Here is a 20379-nt window from a genome sequence, read left to right as displayed (position 1 = left end):
CATAATTAAATTTTAGTTTTATACAGAAAACTGCCTTGTGTCATTTGAATGTCATTTTCCTAATAGTACACAGGAGAATAAATACCACAATACAATACCACAGCAGAATTATTCAGACATGAAGAGACAATTAACGTCTGGTAAGCTGATCATACTAATCAAGTATATTCAATAGATTGTGATGGTAATAGCATTAGCAGCTGTCACTGAGCCAACACTGAACAAAATATCGTCATTAATATGCATCACTCTCCTCTTACATAAGCACTTCTCCTGTAGGGGGTTGCCGGTTCCGATGAACCGCCCCATCCTGACCCCTCGCCACCCACACCCTAGTGAAGCCATTGGTTGGCTGGTATTCTGTGAGAGGGCCAATTATTCTGCCTTGGTTAGCGGTGGTAGTGGACCCATTTTACGGGCATCCGCTTTTTTCCTTTTGGCTTATATAGATTTAAAGATTTTAACATATAGTAAGCACACATTTGAAGAGATTTGAGATATGATGGCATTTTTCTCTGCAGGTCATTTTATACAACCTGACTGTCAGAACTAATCATCTGCTAGAAAAACTTAGAAAAACGGTGTTGACTTTGTGTGTTTATGCCTTCATTAGAAGACACATTATGAGATTATTATTATTTATTTGAAATGTATTTATTTATATTTGGAACTCTGAACTTCTGCTCGAGTTCTACAGTACTACAGTACAGTGAAACCTCGGTGCTCGAACTTAATTCTTCATGAATGGCCTTCTTCTTGAAGGCCATTCATGCCGAAAAGAAGTGAAAAGTTCGAAAACTGAAACTATTTCCCCATAGGAATCAATGTAACATCTGTAACCTGGAACCCGGATGCTGAATAAAGAATAAAGCTATAAATAGGAAAGGCGGTTTCAATCATCCTTACCAGTGCTGCGCAATGTTAGCTTCGCTTTTTCACAAATTGTCTCCGTAATAACTGTTTTTGTTGATCCAAATCAGTAGCTAACTTTTCCACTTCTTCTAATGTCCGAGATCTTTGCTTGGTGATCACAGACACTCCTTTGACAACCTTAGCTTTGTTTATTTGCTCTCTGGTTCTTAATGATGCTAAAACTCGACCATTTTGCTAAGCCATACTACCGCAAAGCCAGATCAGAAACACAAATGCTACTCTTATCCTTTCGTATACTCTGTATTTACTTCTATTGTTGTTCTCGTTATTTTTCTCTCTGCCTTTTCACTTTCTAGCCCTTTTAGGTCCCTTGGTGTTTTATGGAATAAAAAAAATAATGAAATAGCACAGCACAAGACATACCAGCAAAATTAGACAACAGTTCTTATACAGAGTGTGTATACCAAGTGCGGACCACACACTTGCTGCCTACGTGGTATTATCCTTGTTTGGCAACCGATTTATGGTACGACAACAGGGGTAATTGTTGGTTAAGTATTTTGTGAATTTTGTCAACCAATTGTTCAAAAAGGGAGCCGTTCGACAGCCAAGGTTCCACTGTACAGTACTCCAATTAACCCATCATGTTCGCGGCTTGTCAAAGTCTGCACACTTCTGTTTAAATGTCCACCACTTCACCATTATACAACTCTATTGTGCATATAATTGTGTGGGAAAGGGTAAATATATACAGAAAGGGATCACAGTATAGAAATACACCTATATCAATAGATTTAAATGAGACCGGAGCTGGGGTAAATGATCTCACTCACGCCTTCCTCTTTGTGTATTTTTACAGCTCCAAGCTCCGCCCCTAAAGACTTAACAGTCATAAGTCGTGAGGGACGACCCCGCACCATTTTAATCAGCTGGCAGCCACCAATGGAGGCTAATGGACGCATCACAGGTAACAGAAGCACCATTACTGTAGGTCATTTTCTAACTGTGGAAGTTTTTACTTGAACTATTTTTAAAAGTTGGATTGACCTCTAGTCCTGGAAACCTGACTTCCAGCACCTCTGTGTTTGTCCATCCACAGGTTACATTCTGTACCACACACTGGACAAAAACACACCGATCGACGACTGGATGATAGAGCCGATCAGCGGAGACCGTCTGACCCACCAGGTGGTGGATCTCAGTCTGGACACTGTTTACTATTTTAGGATTCAGGCCAAGAATGCCAAAGGTGTTGGCCCGCTGTCAGAGACTGTGCCCTTCAGGACCTCCAAAGGTCTGTTACTGATGATGATGACGCTGGTGATGGCGATCTTCAGAATTCACTTCTTTGCTTTATGTTTCATGAATGTTTGACTGACCTGACGTTCCTCTTCCAGTTGAGCATCCAGACAAGATGGCCAATGATCAGGGTGAGAGCATAATTTCTTCTTTCGTATTGAATTTAAAACCACCCATTCACCTGGTTTATTGCCAAAAAAAAAACATTTGTTTAGAAATACAAAAGGAAAAAAAACAAAACCAACACAAAAACAAACCCTCAGTCAGAGAATGGTAGCGAAAGAGACATCACGACATTAACATATGACCCAACTGGAGGCATGGACAATATTTCTGTTTGAGGAAACATTAAGTTATATACTGTATATATTCTGCCAGATTTATTGGAGCCGCCTGATAATGACAATGTAAGTTTCTCAGCGCACTTAAGTTGGTAGGAGCAGACGCATTAGGTACTTTGGAGGCTAGCAAGGCTAGTGATTCGAATTTCGATGCAGGGCAGCTATGGGTAGTCAGTGTAGCTCAATGAGCAGGGGGGGTGACATGTGCCCTTCTTGGTTAAATGAAGACCAAGCACGCCGCTTCTGGAGCATCTGTAGAGGTCTTACAGCACTTGCTGTGAGGCTCGTTAGAAGGTTGTTGCAGTAGTTGAGGCAGGAAATAACCATGGTCATCCAACTGGTCATCCAACCTGACACCCAAGTTTCTTGCTACGTATGGATGGCTTGGGAAGACCACTGGTTCAGTTTTGGCGAGGTTTAGCTGGAGGTGGTGGGCTTTCGTTCATGCAGATATGTCAGAATTGAGATTCATGCTGAGACTGTGGAATCATCAGGTGGGAATGACAGATAGAGCTGAGAATGTGCTCGGGAGAGAAAGAGTGGAGGTGTGGAGAAGTTCATGGGAGAATGTCGGGTACACATCAGGAGTAACTCTCTTTTTTCAATGTTCTTTCCTATGAAGTCCAGTGCTGTAGCAGGATCTTCAAACTTGCGAGTTTGCCTGCCTAGTAAGGTAATGCCTTTGTATCTCCGGGAAAACCCCAACCTTCTAGAAGGAATGGAGCTATCATTGGAGATACCCCAACTCTGTCTTTTTTGTAACCTTATGTATTTTTCTTGACAATGAAAGAAGTTAAGAAATATTTATATCCTTCTTTTTACTTGGGAATTGCATTTTTTATGTGTATTTCCTTTTATGAAGAGATTTTTTTAATATAATTTATGTCTGCTAAGGCTGGTGCTTAAGTAATGGGGATCCAAATAAAAGAACAACAACCAACAACAAGAAAGTAAAAAATCAAAGAGGATTGTTGAGGGTAAGGTGAAGGATGGGGGGAGAACTATTAAAATTCAAACTTGAGAGTTGAAAAGTGAAGATTGTTTTTGTAAGTGGTTTCTTCCAAATTTAATTGATCTCTTTCCCAATGAAAACAAGCCTCAAACGTTGTTTTTTTTTTTTTTTTTTTGCCTAGAAGAGAGGCTGCAATTAATAGAGCAGAAATATGAGGAAAAGAAGCAGAGTGCCGTCAAATGAGGCTGTGAAGTTTTTTTAACACAATCATGTAAAGGAAGACATTGTGAATGTGAATTTACACATAAAGTATTCATCTTTAACAGGACAGCACAGGTTTCATGCATGAATTAATTAGACCCGTAAATTATTTTAATATGTATCCGTTTTACTTACGTAACTCGACTGGTTACGATATTAAAAGTTGGCTTCTCACTGACTCTGAATTCACAGACACACTTTTGAGGTGTGGCTGCAATGTAGGGTATGAGGTTCTGATGGGGATGCAAAAATGTCAGGACATCAGAGAAGAACTGCATAGCCGACTGTTATCATATTACACATTGATACGTTTTTTGATCTAAGTTAATATGGTCTACGCTAATTTTGTTTTTTGTTTCCTAAGTTAGATCACGTAAGGAGAGTTATTGATTTTCTCTGTGAGCCTGTGTTTGTAAAAATTAATTCTGTATAAAGACAAATGTCATTCAACCGGATTAGACTATTTTTACTCTTTGCTCTTTCCAAGTGTGTTTTTCACACACTTATCATTTACTTTTAGCACTGAAATAATTCCTCCCAGTGTTGGCTATTTTAATTGCATTTTAGCTTTTGAGCTCTTTACCAATCCTAGTTTAAGCCTTGAGAAACATGTCTTGCTTCTTTTTGACAGGCCTTTCCTTATGTTAGAGTCTCTCTGTTCTAATCTAAAAATGTTTATTTTCTCTTTAAACTGGATAGATACTTCACAAAGAAACAGAAAGTTTTTTTATTCAGGCAGACCAGACAGTTATTTGAAGGAAAAGTGAAATCTTTCATTTATTTTATTTGCAAGTTAAACGTTTTATTTTATTGTTTTCTTTTATGGGATGGAGTTTTGACTGTAGAGGTGCAGCTGAACTGAGCAGTGCAATAGTTTAAATTTGAACAAAAACACTGCTGTTTGTCAGTGACAGGCTTCTGTGTGCATGTTTTTATGAGAGAGAGAGAGAGAGAGAGAGAGAGACAGAGAGAAAAATGAGAGACAGAGATGAATGTTGTCAGAATGAAGTTCAGATAGAAGTTCAACTCTGCTGCTGCTGCTGCTCTGAAGACTGCTGCAACAACACTGTCAGACACTAAAATATGTTAAAACAGAAAGTAGAGTTTTTGTGCAATTTTTCAAGGATATTCTTTCATTTATGGTTAATTTCTTAACACATTTATCTTGACCTTAATGACTATGTTGGCTTACTTGATGTTTCCGTGTAGTAGAATAAGCAATGTTTACAAGATTAACTTTCATTAAATAAATCTATTTGACTTTTAGCAGCATTGTTTATTATATTTTCCAATATTTAGCTAGCATTTGTTATACTTCAGTTTTGTATTATTCATTGTGGCCAAATGTCCACTTCTCAGCTAAACTGGTAATATTTGTGCTATACTTAAGCCAAATCTTCATCTTCATTCATTAGCTAACTAGTCTCACTATTTGATAGTGTTGGATCTGTCCTATAGCTCATTTTTGTCATATTTTGTTTTCATAAATTCTCAGTAAACCTTAGCTTATTTTTGTATTTAATTTTTACTTTGTGTAACCTTCCAACTTTCCTTAGTTTACATTATGTCATACATCACCAAACAGAAAGTTTAATTCCAGTACACTATTTTATTGTCATCCTGCAGGTCGAGGAGGAGACCACACGTACTGGCCCTCTGACACCAACCTGATCGACAAGAGCAGCATCAACGGTCTCTCTGTCACTCTCTCTCTCACACACACACAAACACACACACACATCGAACTAGAGATCCTAGTTGCGCTTTTCTTCTTTTTACATTTTATATCTGCGAACAGGTACCCTCTCCGCTTCTGCATCTCACTGACCTCTAGGATCTCTAGTTCGGCTTCAGTAGAACTTAGTTCATGATGAATTCGCATGAAGATCATGGGACCCAGGGCCTATTTTGGAGGCATGCTTTGCACTCACTTCCACATTGATTGGGATGTACAAACAAAAAATACTTTGCGTTGGCACCCTTTGATAAAGCTAAAAGTTCTTGCGTGTACACCAGTTTCTGGATTTTTGCGTAGGGCCTATTTCACGATGAATCTACGCCTAAGTCTTTGTACATGAGGGCCCCTGGTGTTTCACGCTGCAGTGACATTGACAGTTGCAGCAGCTCTGCTGATTTATGTTCACTCTCATACCTTTAATTCACTCCAGTGGCTTTAACTACGGTTGCTGGTTTGCACTGAAGAAACATGGTCCAGTTCTCCCTCTGTACTTATGGAGGTCAAAGGTCAGGGGTTAGAGCAGCATCTGATTAGGTGTCCTTCAGGAGTGTGGAGGAGAAGAATGTTCACGTGTTTGTAAAATGCTGGTACTGCTCCTCTTGCTGGTGGGTCCATAAATCTGCCCCCCTCTGACGCCTGCCCTCCTCATGTTTATTGCAGGTCAGTGGGGGCTGGGCCTGGTTCAACAGCCCCACACTATTTCACTCTTAACACGCAGTTCGATCTTCTTGCCCTCAGTGGATTTCCTTTGGTCTGAAGACTGAGAAGAATTCCTGATGGATCTCTGATCCCAGTCCAATCTTTTCACTAAATTCTAACTTAGTCTCTGTCTCAATTTAGTCAATAGAACGCTATTGAACTCTTAACCCTTAATTATAGATTAGTACAGGTCAATAAAAAATATCTAAATTATTTTACTTCATGACATTTACATTTTACATTACATTTGCATACATTGTCATTCTAATAGAAAACTACTTTTTTGTTGTTGTTGTTGTTATTCTCTTTTTTATTCAATCTAGACAGAGAGACAGATAGATAGATGTGGATGTTGGTAGATTAGTATCTTAGTTGGTTAGAAGAAGATATATATATATATACACATATATATGTATATGTATATATATATACTGTATATATATATATACTACGATATATGTATGTATACTAAGTATACCACATTATCTCTTTGGTATGTATATGTATATATAGCACAACTAGAACTAGTAGTTAGCTATATAAGCAGTTATAGTGCAGATATATTAGTGTATGAGGTGTATTACGACCAGATATATATAGATATATATGCATACACATGTACAGACATACATGATTGTATTTAAATAAACAGCAAATTATAAAATAAAAACAGAAAACAAATAAGAACAAGAGCACAAAATGAAAGAACAAAGTGAAATTGCCACAACACTGTCTAAGTGTACTGCCTTTAAAACCAATAATAAATAAATCATCAACAAAACATAGCCACAAAAAAAAGGAGTTTCTCATTGTTAATAATAAAGATAAAAAATAACATTTCATTTCTTCTACCTGTTCATGATCAAACAGAGCTGACTATGTTTTATTGTTCTCTTCAGAGTCTCCCGTTGGTCAGATGCGTCCTCCCCACGGCAGCGCCACACCTCAGAAGAACAGCAACCTGCTGGTCATCATTGTGGTTTCTGTGGGTGCTGTCACCGTGGTGGTCATCGTCATCGTGGCTCTTATCTGCACAAGACGCTCCTCAGCTCAGCAGAGGAAGTGAGAGCTGACATTTTTATATATTTGTACATCACACTATACACGAGTGGTCACGGCTTTGGGCTTACTGCTAAAGGTAGCAGCCCGGGGGAACCACCCTGAGTTGAGCCCCACTCTCTTTTGGTGACTTCTGTGAATCAGCTCTACCTAGCTATAAAATAAACATCTAAAAAAATCACAGAGCAGCTGGAGTGGCCTCTAGAGGCTGCAGAAACACATGTACATGTGCATTTCACCATTATATGGTTAATATTGGGAGAAGGTGAACATTTTAGGTGAGATCACTGTAAGCTAAAAGTTAGCCGAGTTAAAAACAATTCTATTACAGATAAAAAGATATAAGATATCTGTGAGAAAGTTCAGAAATAAACTCCAAGAATCCAAACAAATCCTTAATCACAGGCTAAAAATAATCTACAATAAATTCTACAAGAAGCTAAAGGTGTCCCAGATATAAGCTAAATTATAAGCTAATGCGGCAAATAAGTACCCAAAAAAATGCACGTTAGCCTAAAAAAGAATACATTATAGATAAATGTTAACAACTGAGAGTAGGAAAAATATAAAAGTCAGCCAATAAATACACTGACCTTCTCAGTTGACCTCTGACCCTCATGACCATATCGTTCTGTTTGCAGGAAGCGAGCGAGCCACTGCGCCAACAAGAGGAAGGGCAGCCAGAAGGACCTCCGACCTCCAGATCTGTGGATCCACCATGAGGAGATGGAGATGAAGAACATGGAGAAGGCGCCCAGTGTTGCCCCCTCTGGAAGAGACTCACCCATTCAGTCCTGTCAAGACCTGCCCCCAGTGGCTCACAGCCAATCAGAGAGCCAGATGGGCAGCAAGAGCAGCCACTCAGGTAAGAGTCCAAACACAAAGCCCCCCTCCACCACCCAGAGTAGGCAGACCTCACACTTACAAGTAATTTGTAAATAAGTAGTCTGGATTAATCTAATCTTCATCAGATTTCAATGTTTTCAGATCCAAATAGAACGTATTTTCCGGACTATGAGCCGCTACTTTTTTCCCACGCTTTTAACCATGCGGCTTATATAAAGATGCAGCTTTTCTATGGATTTTTCTTCAGGACGCCCCCCCTGCTAGAACGCCAGGGGAGCGTTCTAGTAAGGGGGTGTTCTAACGCCAGGGGGGCGTTCTAGCAGGAAGTGGAAAAACAAGACAGACAGGGGAAGTCAGTGCGAAGAAGAACACGCTATTTTTTATTTAGCACGACAGCGACTTATTTTCACACCCTCACCCCGTCATCATGGAAAGCACACGAAGAAGTTCGTATGATGCAGCTTTCAAGTTAAGGGCCATCGATCTGGCTAGCCAGGGAAAAAATAGGGCTGCTGCACGTATATGTGTAAATTTATGTATATATTTTTTTTTTAAATTGTGGGTGCGGCTTATATTCAGGTGCGATCTATAGTCCGGAAAATACGGTATTTTGTTAAATGAATAAACATACAGATGACGTTCAAGAGAAAATATTTTCATATTTTATAACCTGGCAGCACAACAACAGCTGAGACCACTGTTCATTCTAATTTATGTCACACTATAAAACTCTGAATGCCTGTTCATCATTTTATCCTTCTAATTGACAAATCTAACCTAATATATTCATGTTTAACTGAATGATCTGCATGACAAAGTCCTATTACATAAGTAATAAACAGAACTATTGTTTCAAAAGAAGGGAAAAAAAGGAATGCCTGTTTCTTCAGGTGACGGTGATGAGGTGTCCAGTGGCATCTCAACTCTAGAGCGCTCGCTGGCTACAAGGAGGGGAACACGGGGAAAAATGATGATTCCAATGGAGTCACAGTCAACTAATGCACGTGAGTTTCGGCTAACCTTTAGCCTTCATTTTAACGTTGTTTCCCTGACGTTGTTGAGCTTCTAAAGCTGTGGTTCACAAAAGTTTTACTGCAGCGCCCCTCTTCTGATGATTGGACCGTGGTCTGTGCAGTTTCCCCACTGTAAAACCACTAACAGTTCCTGTCCCTGGTGATTTTATAAACATTAAAAATATCTACAATATTTTTTACAGCTGTTCAATTTCATCATTATATTTGAAACCTGGAGTACGGATAAAAAAGTAATAGACTTTGAGATGGAAGCACTTGAACTAAGGCATATAAACAGGAAAAACAAAGATGGGGGTGGAGTCACCATATATATGTGACATACAACCGAAGCTTTATAGTAATATATAATCTACAGTGGAACCTAGAGATACGTGCGCCTCGACATACAAATATTTCAAGATACGAGCAAGCCTTCGAGTAAATTTTTGCTTCAAGGTATGGGTATAGATTTTAGATACGAGCACGCTTACAGACGCCGACGCTCTCGGAGCGGGTCCATGCCGCCTCACTCATTCACTTAAGGTGTTCGGCGATTTCCATAAGCATCGCTTCTGTGATTTTCTCTCTATTTTGTGCATTATTCTTCATAATAGTGATGCGTACTAAGAAAGTGAGTGGTAAGGATGGTAGAGAGTTAATAAATATGAGTGTTAGTGATCTAGCACGCATGTATGATCGCAGTACATCCACGATATGTACCATCCTAGAGAAAAAAAAAACGTAAGTTAAGTTAATTCTAAGTTTATGTAAGTAGTGTACGTGTAAGGTACGCTATGGTATCAAGTGTTTACGTCTGAGCCAACTCCTCCCTTCCTCCATCCCTCCTCCTCCTCTGTACATGCCACCATTAGCCACTACTGTATCGTCTGTCTCGAAAGTAAGAACTCTTAATTAAAACCACATTTTATTTTTTATCACAGGAATCCTTATATACTATATATTTTTGTGTGTGTATGTCTCTATAGCAATTAAAAACATGTTTTACCATTGTTATTAGCACTAATAAGGGAGCGCCAGAACGGATTCATTTTTTTAATTGTTATTTGTTATGGGAAAACATGATACTAGATACGAGCACCTACAATTATGCCACTCTGGTAGACAACATACAACTTTCAGAAAAAAAACAACACGGGTCTCTTTCCCAATAAAATAAAAATAGCTAGGGTTATCTTACTGTATAAACAGATGAACAAACATCACTTCAACAACGGCAGACCTATCTCCTTACCTGATGGCTGATGGGAGGAAAGACTTCCAAAAGCGTTCAGTTCCGCAATGAGGTTGCCGGAGCCTGCTGTGTCAAACAGGATGAGAGGAATTGTCCATAATGAAATTTAGCTTCCTCCCCTCTCCCACATCTTTCAGAGTTTCTAAGGGACAGTTCACAACCTAACTGGCTCTCTTAACCAGCTTCCCCCTAACAGATGATGGCATAGTATAGTGCAGATGCCACCACACCGAAGGATCTCAGTGGAGATGACTTTGACCCTTCCTGTACATGACACTAGTGTTTGTAGACCAGTCCAGTTTATTGTTCAACTGAACAATACCTGGGTATTCGTGATCCTCGACCATCTCTATGTCGTTTTCCTGAATGTTCACTGGTATATGGGATTCTCAATGGAAATCAATCACCATATCCTTGGTTTTGGTGGTGTTGATTTGAAGGCAGTTTACTTCACACCACTTAACAAATTCGATGATCACTGATTTATATTCTGTATCGTCCCCATCAGATACATGCCCGACAATGGCTGTATCATCTGAGAACTTCTGCAAGTGACAGTTGTCCGTGTTGTATTTAAAGTCGGCAGTATACAGGGTGAAAACAAGCAAGAACAGTTCCTTGCGGTGCCCCTGTGCTAGAGACTAACACATCAGACACACAGTTCTGAAGCCTCACAAACTGTGGTCTGTTGGAGAGGTACTTGATGGTCCATGCAGTTAAGAAACTGTCTACTTCTGCCCCTTCCAGCTTCATCCTGAGGAGTGATGGCTGGATGGTTTTGAAGGCGCTAGAGAAGTCAAAGAATATGACTCTCATGTTACATCCTGCAGTCTCCAGGTGTGACCAGAACCGGTGCAGAAGGTAGATGAGCGCATTATCTCCCCCAATTGCTGGGCGCTATGCATACCTGTATCCCTAGTTGCCTAGTTAAATAATTGTTGGGAGAGTCTGTAGTGGTTCACCCTCTCTGGGGTGTGCAGTCTTTGGTACTAAGACCACACAGGAGGTTTCCTACAGCTTTGGTACCACCTCCAATCTGAGGCTCAGGTTGAAGATGTGCCACCACAGAGTTGGTCAGCACAGTCCCTCAACAGTCTGGGCTAATGCTGTCTGGACCTGCAGCCTTCCTGGCTTTGATCTTCTTAAGTTGTCGTCTCACTTGATCAGTTGTAATGGAGAGTGATGGAGGGTGTTCAAGAGGAGAGGAGGGGGAGAACAAGGACGGAAGTACAACAGTTAGTGTTGGGGTGTGACCACCTACAGACTGGACAGTAGTTAGGTGAGCAAACATGTTCTATAGGCAGTAACTATATGAATTTGATTAAACCATTGCTAATTCAACAAAAAAGGGCAATAAGTGCCATTCACAATGCAGGCTAGGTGAACCATACTCACTCACATTTATTACAGTCAAAATTACATTATGTAAAGCAGGCAATACCATATTACCAAAAAATAGTGTAAATAGAGTAAAATTATGGAATGGGATGTGTGATGAATCAACACAATGTCCAAACAAAAAGTTCAAAGTAAAGTGTAAAGAACGGGTCTTCAAGAGATACAGGAATGAAATAGGGTGTTCATTCATTGATTCATTCCTTTCTTTAAGTGGCCTATTGGGGGCCTACCCTCAACTAGCAAGATATCCTTCATTTTTCACTTAACATTCAGGAATGTTTAATGTAATATTCTTTTGCGTGTCAGTTGCTGTAGGATTACGTCAAATGTACTAGTGACATTTTAGTGATGAAAGAACTGATGTTAGACCAACACTGTCTTTATTTATGCCAGCAAAGTCAGACAAAGTCAGATCTCAACATTTTAACCGAAGACGTAAAAACACACAGGAGTCCTGAATATTCTTTTTAAAATAAATTACCTAATCTTTCTGTTTTGTCACTGTGTGTTTCTTCCCATGTCTTTCAATATTTCCCTTCTCTTTTAACATTCGCATTTCATTTCAATTTCACTTTCTTTAATCTGCGTTATGTCTCCTGTACGAGCACATGCACAAACTTGCTAACCCACATGCACAGTTCCCCTTTAACCTCATTTTTGTCGATTATTTCCATCAGTTACATCATTGATCAGAGCTGCACATCTTATAATCAAACCTTTTTTTCACCTAAGCACACACACACACTTAGCTCTTGAAGCTGCTGATCACAGCCAGGATTTGCTCAAAGTACCAGCACTCTTCAAGAAATATTGATCGAAGCGGGTGAATCAGGATTTCATTCAATAATATATATCCATCCATCCATTCTCGTCTGCTTATCTGTTACCGGGTTGTGGGGGCAGCAGATTCCACGACCGCCACCCAAATCACTAAGCCACTCAGGCAGTGGTGGCTTAGTGGTTAACGAAGCGGACTTGGGCCAGCTGCCAAGTTACCACTGAGGTGCCATGGCACCGTCCCCACACACTGCTCCCTGGATGCTTATAAGCTGCCCACTGTTAACTTTGGTGAAGGGTTAAAAACAGAGGTCACATTTCATTGTGTGCAAAGGTGTGCTGTGTCACAATGACAAATCATTCACTTTCTTTTCTCTCACAAGTTCAGTCACAGTCAAAGTTTCTTCCTGAATGTTTCCAATTCGTGTGTTCCAGCCATGGTCAGCGCCATCCCGGTCCCGACTTTGGACTCAGTGCAGTATCCTGGTATCCTGCCTTCACCCTCCTGCAGTTTTACCCACAAGAAGTTCAGCCTTAGGCCGATGCCGTTCCCCAGTCTGGGTGTGGATCGAGGATACACGCCAGGTACTGACTGTGATACTGATGCCAGAAAACTGTTTTCACACAACTGCACCTCACCAGTACTACATCGCTGGTGTAATTATTATTTATGAGCGAACTATGGCTAATTCTTTGCTGTATAAGCATTTTTCCTAAAATATTTCCGGCTGAGCTGTTAATTATATTAAGCACTCCCCTCTTCCCTTCCCCCATCAGCTTGAAAGACGTTTCGTTCCTCAACTGAGGAACTTCATCAGTTTCTGGTTGATGTAAGAGGGAACCTTAGTAGGGTCTTTTAAGCGCAAAAAAAGGTCCAGTTTCTTACAACTAAACTCTATGGACAACATGACTTGAATGGATGAGAACCTTCATAGACATATTGCTTTGCACTATGGGAGTAACACCCTTCAGCTGGTGCATGAATATGGACGGATCTCAAGGAAGGTAGCAGACTATTGGAACCACCTCCGGTTTGACCTCAGATGCAAACAATCTAGCTTGGTCTCAAAGAGCGTACAACTTGGGTCCACTGTAAAGGGGCACAGAGTCGAACGAATTCTACACAGAGCACAACAACAACTACTAAGTGAAAAGATACGACAAGTTCACTTCACTCTAGAAACTTTGAGGCATAAGGAAATCCAGATTCTACAACAACTGACAACATGCCTACCCGGATAAGGGATACAATGCAGGAAGTTTCCAATTTTGTGTACAAGGCACAACTAGCACAGCATGCTATTAGCAAAGTAAGAACGTTACGGAGGTTCAACATCCTCCAGGATAGAACAAGTGGTGTCACCACAAGCTCCACTCAGACCGGACACAAGCGACCAAGGAACACAACCCCCACAAGTCTGGAGGCAGTTAGAAACAAACTACAAGAGGACAAATGGCTACACACCAGGACCACCCTCACCCCAGTCCAAGTTTGGCACTATTGGAACTCAGCCTCACCACCACATATTTCAAGTACAGTGGGGAATTTTATAGACAGAAGCACGACTGTGCCATGGGCTCCCCAGTTTTACCTATCGTAGCAAACCTCTATATGGAAGGCATAGAAGCTCTAGCCTTAACCTCTTTCAAAGTAATAACACCCAGCCACTGGTTTTGGTTTTTTTGATGACACATGGGCCACCATGAAAAGGCAGGAAGTGGAGGCTTTCACAAATCATATCAACTCAGTCAATAGTTACATCAGGTTAACCAGGGGGACACCAAGGACAGAAAACTACCATTCTTGGATTGTAAAAAAAATAGCAGAGAAAAATGGATTGGTCACAAAGGTCTACAGAAACCCCACACACAAGAGACCAATACCTACTCTTTGACTCTCATCACCCACTGAAAAGCAAACTTGGTGTCTTTAGGACCCTACAACACTGGAAAGACAGCATTCCATCCAAAGCAGAGGGGAAAGAAAAGCAACATGCACACATCAAACAGGCCCTAAAAACTTGTGGTTACCCCAATTGGGCATTCAGCAAAACAGGCAAAAGACAGGAGAAAGCAACCAAACCACAACACAAACACAAAGGGAAACAGCAGACACAACACCCCGGTGTACTTCAAACTGGGCAACACACTCAGAGGTTAGTCCATCCTAAGGGCAAAACCCCAGGAGGAAACCTCAACAATGTGAAGAGTGCTCAGATATGTATATTAGGGAGACAAAACAACCACTCTGCAAATGCACAGCCCAACCCAGAAGGGCGACCACATCAGGACAGGAATCAGAAGTATAGCTCCATCCTAAAGAAAGAGTACACTCTTCAGGGACACAGAGGTGCATAATTTGGATGCACAGGTGGCTTAAAAGGGAAGTGAAGGAAGCCATCTATGCCCATCTGGAACAACCATCAATTATCTCCTACATACCATTCTGCCTTGAGATCCCGTCCTAGCAGTCTTCTCTAGACAGGTGTGACACCAGCGACCCCCATTCACCTTGACACGTGACATGTTTAACTGCTCATCACCATCAGAAGCTGTCATCTGTCCCTAGGGAGTTGTGACCATAACGACTCTTTACACCTTGACTTGCGACTCCTTTGGCAAGTGTAGAAGGAAGTGGGTCTAGAGAAGTATAACTACTAGTGTTCCCTCTTACATCAACCAGAACCTGATGAAGTCCCTCAGTTAAGAAACGAAACGTCTTTCAAGCTTAAAGAAAAAGTCCAGTTGCTTACAGCTAAACTCTATAAACAGAGCTGTTGTCCGTTTGTGCCGGTTTGTGCCGTACAATTTTCAGCTAAACTCTATAAACAGAGCTGTTGGCCGTTTGTGCCGGTTTGTGCGGTCTGTTTGTGCAATTAAAGCTTTGGAGTAATTAAAAAAATACATTTTCTGACCTGTTACGTCACACAGTCCGTCCCCCCCAGCCTCTCCCCCCTCCTCCACGTCCAAATCTCTCCAAATTGACCTCCATTAATTGTGCTGCATTTGTGCAGGCTCATGTTTCAAGTCAAATGCATGTCATAAACGAACAATTTTTGTATTTTTTTTTTAACCTTTCGCCATCTTCATCTCTTTAGTCTGGACTTTTTTTGCTCTAATTCTTAGTTGTCTCTTAGCCACAGAAAGTTGCACACATCCAACTGGATGAAACGGATATGACCTTGTCTGTTGGTCAGTCTGAGGTAAAAGGGTGATACGGGTCCAGCTCTGTGAAAAGACCCTTTTTAGACTGTGTGATAATTGAATAAACAGCATAATTTATTCAGCAAAAAAAAAAACAAACGTAAAGACCAAACATTCTCTACAACAATGTTCACCGAAAAAAATAACTGATTTTACATCAAAGCGATCAACAGTGTTTGATCCACTGTTGGTTCTGTCTGTACATTATTCTGTACCACTTCAATACTTTATTCTAGTTTAAATGAATGACTTAAAGTAACACATCGGTGGAGGCAGCAGTGAAGCGACAGATTCTGAGTTCCCTGTGAGTTAAAACGGATTTTCTCACAGTTCTGGGGTGCTGAAGACATGGCTTCTTTGAGGACAGAGCTGTTAAAGAGAGCTGAAAAAAGTCATAATTAATTCTACCAACGAAGAAACTTAAGCAAAAATAGATCTCCACACCAAAATCCACGGAAAAAATAACCAATTTTACAGAGCAAAGCAGTGGATGATCCACAGTTGGATCATGTTTTGTTGAACATGTTATTCCGTGTTTTTTTTGTAAAGGTGTCTTTTTTATTACTTTCTGGGTTGACGTGACGCTCAGATTGTGTCATTGATCTTTTGCTGCTGCAGCATCTATGACAAACCAATCAACACTTACCGATCAACTGCTGCTTCTGGTGTTTAAAATAAAAATAGATTGAAATATTCAATGGCAATTTTGCCAGTAATTCATTGCAAGTAAATGGGATATTTTGAACCCATTGATCCTTTAATACTTGAACATGTGAATGTTACTTTCATGTAAACGTCGTGTTTATTGTCAACAAATACAGTCGAGAATATTCTCCATAGTAACCACAGAGGTTTTGAGTACGGTATGTATTGAGTATAATGATCTGAATTATGAATGAGAATGTTCTTCTAATGCTCTTTGTCTTGGGAATTATGAGAAACTAAGGGATTTAAGCTCACAGGGGGCAAAGGTAGCTGCTCGTCCACTTCTCCCCCTTCTGGTCAGTTCATGTCAATTAGGTAAATCCATATTTAACATTAAACAGTGCAGTGACAAAAATGACATTTGTACGTAAGTGATGGAGGCTGCAGCAGATCACCAACAACACCTCTTTGTGCTGATGTTAAATCGCATATTTTCTCGCTGGACATCAGTTTGGGAGAGTGGTTTTAAAAGGAATTTCTGTGTCAACACAAACACACAAAAAAAGCTTGGGTTTCTTTTTTTCTCTTCTTCAGGGATTTCCACAGACACCTCCACCAACACTCTCCACCAACAGCAGCCTCCACCACAACATCCTCCTCCACTCCTCCCAGGCTCCTCGGCTCCACCAGTGGACCATGTTCCAGGAGTCGGCCCAGTTCCTGGAGCTCCTTCAGCCGCTGTCTCCTCCGATGATGCCCAGGGGGCTGGTGGTCGGACCATACCAACAGCTTGTGTACGGCCCACACACCCACTGCGGAGCTTCACCCACCCACTGGTGCCTCCACCTATGGGAACCATTGACCCAAAGGTGTACACATCCATGATGCCTCAGTCCAGTAAGTACTCATGTCTGGTCAGGTGTGAAACAGTTAAGTAGTCATGTGGCTCTGATCCAGATCCAGAAAACTGTTATCATTTGGAAAATGTGGACAAAGAGTTTCAGAGGCTGAAGTGACTAAATAAAGTTTTTAACCTTACCCGCAGAGGAGAGGAGGCAGCAGTGAATCAAAGATGTCTCTGTGCCATGACATATAATCGATGATTTTCTCTGTGGACTCTGGTGCAGGAAAGTAAAGCAGTTTACAAAGTGGCACAAACGTCAGTGTTCATTTAATACTTTCTTATTTTAGGACACAAAAAGCTCTCAGTGAAAAAGATGGCTGCCAGCAGGGAGAAACAGATCGTACCTAATAAAAGAGTGAGGCTAATAAAGGCAGACTCTTTAAGTGTTGCCTGTTTTTAGGAACAATGTTTACGGCTTCACCGACAGCAAACTGGAGTCAAATCAACCACTCCTCTGCTCCAAAGTCCACAGAGAAAAAAAAAAGTGAGGTGAATGCTACAGAGGAGCTGCTGGTGCACTGCTGCCCCCTGTGGGCAGTTTGTGTAAACATGGTTAATCTGATGTGAAGTCACAGTATAACACATTTGTGTGTCAGCGCTGTGTCTGAGCGTGCCCATGCCCACCCTCCCACCCCCCCTTTGACCAGGTGGACTCAGATTAACATTGATTTTCACCTCAAACTCAAAGAATTCCTCTACCTTCGAAATAAACACGAACACCCCTGTAGTTCTTTACCTCCATGGAACACCCTCATGGAGAGAGAGAGAGAGGACAGACTGATGCAGAGCTGAGATGTCTCCTTGACACTAGAACTCCTAATATTGTTGTTTTTGTTTGGCGTGTGTGTCTCAGTCTTCTTCTCTTTTTTTTTTCTAAATAGAGTGCTCCAAATATGTTTGTTATCGTTCAACATCTGAAGAACTGTTTTGTTCTCTGCTCAAAAAGCTTTCATAGTACATGCAATTTTCAGAGGTAATTTTTGAGTTGAAGAAACACGAAATAAGAAGACACAGATTCCTCCTCAGTGTGATTGATTGATTGTTTCCAGGTTGTGAAATGTCAGAGCAACAAAAAATTTTTAAATTTTTCCTAACGTCTGAACCTCATCTGACCATGTCTTTCCGGGTAAGATTTCTAAGTATTTTTCTGGAAAACTTCAAACCCTCTGTAGGTTTTAAAAAAACGCCCCCCTGCTCCCTCAAGCTCCACCTAACAATCTATGTGGACTTCGTCCATCATGGCTCTCTCACAGCGTCAAACCTCCACTACCTTCTTTCCTGGTAAACAGAATCACTTTCTTTCTGAGTCCTGTACCTCCCTGCCTTCCCATTTTTGCTCTGACAAATACCCAGAGGCATTGTGAAAATCTCTCCTCTCTGCTTTACTCTGCTATGGAAGTATAACCTTTGCGGCTGCTGCAGCTCATCCTCGTTTTTTTTTTTCCTCTTTACCTCGGATTCAGTCTGACAGCAAAAGTCACAGCAACACATTTGGTTCTGCCTTGAGTTCTGCAGAGTCAACATCAGTGCATACAGTACAGACACTGAGAGCAGCCGAAGGTCAATGAACCTGCGGGAGTAGACGGGATGCCATGGAGAGATGATGACCGGAACGTCTGGACAACGTTCCGATGTTTTCGGTGAAGTGTCTTAATGATCCTAAACAAATGGCACGTTTGGACAGATGGAAAATGTGCATGGAATGCGCAGTGGGCTCATGTAGCGTTTGACTCACTCTCTCTCTTTGCAGATAAAGCAGACTTTTTCACATTTGGAACCATCTAGATATTCTCTGATAGAAACAGTTAGAGGGGGAAAAAGAAGGTTTGAAAAAGTACTTTGTGCAGCTGATTAGCTAAACCATCTGTCTGCGTCTGTCTTTAGCTGAGGTCATTCAGGAGACCGGCTCGGAAATGTCTTTTTAAAACTTCATCTGCAGTACAAACAAAATCTACTGCTTTAGTAGAATCTGATCCATGCTTCTCTCACTGTGATCCAGCTGGGGTCACAGAGAGTGAAGATGAGTCAGTACTGTTAGAACCTAGCTGGACCTAAAGCTAGCTGTCAGTTTTTACTGTTCAGTGATTTCACTTAGATTATCTGAAACATATTTGTCAATAGAGATAGAGATAATCAGTACAAGTAAATATTCTGCTGGCATTCACTGGTTTGCAGCAGATGACTATAAAAATGAAAAAAAAAAAAACAGAGCAACTCAGTTCTGGCGTAAGTGAAGATCTCCATCTGTGTCTTTCTTCATTTCCTGATAGTAATTCAGGGTTATGTTCAACTAAACAGGTCAGGATTTAATCAGTTAGGTCAGTGTGTTCTTTTCCTGGCATGTAGTATTTTATGTCAGCATTTCACAGTCAACATGTTCATAGTGCTGTATGGAAAACCATCAGGAGTCAAGGCGAAGCGGGTCAGTTTTAGACTGGGCCACATCAAGTTAGCAGTTTGTAAAGAACTAAAATACAAAATACATAGACTAAACAACAATATGATTTCCTCTGTGGGATAAAGGGAATAGAAAGGAATGAAGAGAAAAAAGAGAAGATGGAGAAGGAGATGAAAGTAATAAAGGTGAAGGCGAAGATAAAGATTATAAAAATGAAGGATTATTCTCATCCTTTAATCCGAGTAAAAATCTACTCATCTTGTTGCACGTGTTGAACTTTGTCATTTAGTCGGATCGATGTGGGTGCTCTGTGTTGTCATCAGATCAAAGTGTTCCTGTTTGCACTGGAGCAGACATCAATATCAAACAGCATCTGTCAGGAAGTGAGTGTTAGTGCATCATGCTGTGAGATTATAAACACACACTCGCTGTAAATGGGCTTATTGATCCTCATCTGCAGAAACTCTAACTTCATTGTTGAACTTTCACACCATTCACTCACTATTCGTGGTGCACTTGTTATTGGATCCCTATGTCCTGCAGTATACCTAAACTGCAGAGCTCCATTCAAACACTAAATTTGAACAGTAATATGACACACCTTAGCTCTAAAACTGATGTTTGGTCTATGGACTTTGGTCATTTAGTTAAAATCGCTGATTGTCTCTATGGACTTTGATCTGTTAGTTAAAATCACTGATTGTCTCTATGGACTTTGAT

General features: G+C 40.8%; 1 protein-coding gene across 1 annotated transcript in view; it reads left to right on the top strand.

Annotated features, from left to right (window-relative positions):
* Positions 1 to 20379, top strand: part of dcc (DCC netrin 1 receptor) — a gene marked incomplete at its 5' end in the record, with an annotated part of 104345 nt that overhangs the window by 75923 nt on the left and 8043 nt on the right. The window contains 9 exons of the mRNA XM_025061992.1: positions 1733 to 1840; positions 1973 to 2167; positions 2271 to 2303; positions 5353 to 5418; positions 7063 to 7225; positions 7864 to 8087; positions 8959 to 9072; positions 12944 to 13093; positions 16952 to 17294. Coding sequence (XP_024917760.1) covers positions 1733 to 1840; positions 1973 to 2167; positions 2271 to 2303; positions 5353 to 5418; positions 7063 to 7225; positions 7864 to 8087; positions 8959 to 9072; positions 12944 to 13093; positions 16952 to 17294 — 1396 coding nt within the window. The remainder of the gene's footprint in view (positions 1 to 1732; positions 1841 to 1972; positions 2168 to 2270; positions 2304 to 5352; positions 5419 to 7062; positions 7226 to 7863; positions 8088 to 8958; positions 9073 to 12943; positions 13094 to 16951; positions 17295 to 20379) is intronic.

The sequence above is a fragment of the Cynoglossus semilaevis genome, chromosome 14 (genome assembly GCF_000523025.1).
Source record: "Cynoglossus semilaevis isolate Cse_v1.0 chromosome 14, Cse_v1.0, whole genome shotgun sequence".
In the NCBI taxonomy this organism is placed as follows: Eukaryota; Metazoa; Chordata; class Actinopteri; order Pleuronectiformes; family Cynoglossidae; genus Cynoglossus; species Cynoglossus semilaevis.
Note: the sequence above shows the minus strand (reverse complement) of the source record. Positions and strands in the feature narration are given on the sequence as shown.